Raw genomic sequence first — 2,500 nt, 5'->3', positions numbered from 1 at the left:
TTCTTCACTTAAAAGCATTTTCATTATTATTGATATCATTGCTCTTATTATTGATAATATTATTCATATCATTGTGGTTATTACTGATATTATTAGGAGTAGTATATTTATCATTGTTATTGTTCATTATTATCAACTACTATTTTCCAGGGACAAGATCCTCCTGCAGAGCTCAACAACAGTGGCGAAGCGGGTCTCAAATCCCAGGCAACAGAACTGTGGCGATACAGAGTGGCTGGCTCAGCTGGATCCATTATCATTGCCACAGACACTACTAATGGCGACACTGTGGCAATCAAGGTACGGTTGTTTATTCATGTCTGAAACAGCTTATCCTGTTTCTATTTAATATTTGAGTTTGTTACAGGCTTCTCTATTGAGAAGTGAGGGAGCTTCTTAACCCATTGGTGACATCAAAAGAAAAAGATGTAAGTATTTGATTTTGAATTGTAGTAGAATGTCCATGTTGAGGTGTGTTCCATAGGTTTGATGTGGTTACTTTTGTGGATTGTATATTTGCTTGTGATCAGACTTAGGAGACTATGAATAAAACCCTGCTTAATTAAACATACAATTTATGAACCTGTTTTCCTCATCATTTGAGGTACAAGTGACATTGAAAATGGATATTGGCACAGGTAACATGAGAAATAGCTCCCTTGATATATATTATGACATGAGACATTTATCCCAAGTTGTTATTGGGAGTCATTGGTCTTGAAGAACCAAGAGAGAAGCTAGATCTGAGTTCCTGATTTTCAATAGCTTATAATATTTGCAGGTTCTTGTGAAGAGTGGGGTTGGAAGTGGAATGAAGACTGTTGTACCACAGGACATTGCTTTTATGGTGCCAATTATCCGATACCATGAGACTGAAGGTGCTATATACCTCGTGCTGAAGTTCATTAGGTAAGGGGTTTGTTCACTTTTTCATGTAGATTGTCATGGGTATAGAAATAAATGATATTCATATGTGATGCCTTGGCTCTTACTGAAAGAAATTTCTTTGGTCAACAGTGGTGGAAAATTGTGGAGTCACATAAGAAATTACGTCATGGATGAATACCCAAAAGTAAGCACAGCCTTTAATACCACAAGCAGTGCATATACAGGCCGGCGCTTATTGACTGAGACATCTGAATGCGATGGTTATGTCAGTGAAGCCCTATCTTTGTGTGAAACTTCATCTACAGCTTCCCATGTACCCCCTGTACCCTCTCCAAACTTGTCCTCCAATCAAGGAACACCGTCCACCAACAACTTCCTCACCGTCCCAGACTTCAGTTCTTTTGGTGGGAGCTCTGACTGCTCTGAAGCTTCCTCCTCATGCCTTCCTGACAGCTACCTTCAGATTTTCTCAGAATACACCCATAGCCTCCCGTCCTCTACGTCTATGGTCATCCCTCCAGTAGGACACACAACAAATACCATCCCGCGCACGGTGCACAAGTCGAGTAGTGCCGGGGCTATAGTGCAAGCTTCAGGATATCCAGGCGATGTTGTAGCAGTGAGCGAGAGAGCCCTTGCCAACAACCAGGCATTGAAAAGCAAGGAGCAGCATTTACCCCATAGTTTGGAACAGAGGAATAAAGTGGATGTCCCAAATGGGGAGGACAACAGGAGCATTGGAAGTGATACCCTTTCAGGAGTGAGTGAAGATTTTAGTTGCTCAATATCTGTGAATGATGTGAACCTCCAACCAGATCCTTTGCCACTGCTGGAGGTAAAAGTGACAGATGATTACAAAGAAAGTAATGATGATATTCTTGATGGAGGTGAAAAATCTCAACAAGATGGCTATTCAAGTAGCATTAATGGACGTTCTAGTAATGAGGTTTTTGTGAGTTGCTCAGATGGAACTGGTGTAGAACGAGACACTGATATGAGTCAGTCAATAAAGAATGGAGATTTATTACCAGTAGAGTCAGTGGTTGCAAAGTCAGTAGCAGCAGCAGACAACCAGTTGCAAGTGGAGGAGGAAAGGGAAGATATCAGTATTACTGACACATCTTTCAATAGCATAACACTCCCCTCATTTTCCTGGACAAAGAGGGAAGATTCTGAACTAGCATCATTGGATATTGAAGACCTTATTAGAAACTCCAAACAGTTGCTGCAAACTGTTGATCATACTTTGCAACAGAGCAAAAATCAGAGTATTGCAACATTCAATGATTCTGATGATAGCACTTCTGTAGAACATTCAGAGCTTCCATTTGACAGCGTGAGTACAGGGTTAGATCTGCCCCAAAATGGCAAGAGTTGTGTCCCAAGGGGTGAAATTGAGACCAAAAGTGTTGAGTATAATTCATATGCCACACCTGTACAAGACTCAGCACAGCTTCAAAGCCAGTCAGAACTCAGACCACATAATGTAGACAAAGATAGTAAGTCAGAAATTGGAGAAAGTTCTGTTAGTCTTATGATTGAAAATGGATGTGCAGCAATTTGTGACAAAAAGAATGCAAGTACTGTAGATGAAGTTGATAGATCTGTGGAC

The 2,500-nt window shown here is 40.6% G+C and overlaps 1 protein-coding gene across 3 annotated transcripts in view; it reads left to right on the top strand.

The window, feature by feature from the left end:
* The window catches only part of LOC125026379 (ribosomal protein S6 kinase delta-1-like), an 18,051-nt gene that overhangs the window by 11,293 nt on the left and 4,258 nt on the right, over window positions 1–2,500 (top strand). For all 3 annotated transcript variants that reach the window (XM_047614788.1, XM_047614787.1, XM_047614789.1), the window contains 3 exons: window positions 151–300; window positions 782–909; window positions 1,018–2,500. The exon at window positions 1,018–2,500 is cut by the window's right edge and continues 326 nt beyond it. In XM_047614788.1, coding sequence (XP_047470744.1) covers window positions 151–300; window positions 782–909; window positions 1,018–2,500 — 1,761 coding nt within the window. The remainder of the gene's footprint in view (window positions 1–150; window positions 301–781; window positions 910–1,017) is intronic.

Source organism: Penaeus chinensis, chromosome 6 (assembly GCF_019202785.1).
Source record: "Penaeus chinensis breed Huanghai No. 1 chromosome 6, ASM1920278v2, whole genome shotgun sequence".
Lineage (NCBI taxonomy): Eukaryota > Metazoa > Arthropoda > Malacostraca > Decapoda > Penaeidae > Penaeus > Penaeus chinensis.
Note: the sequence above shows the minus strand (reverse complement) of the source record. Positions and strands in the feature narration are given on the sequence as shown.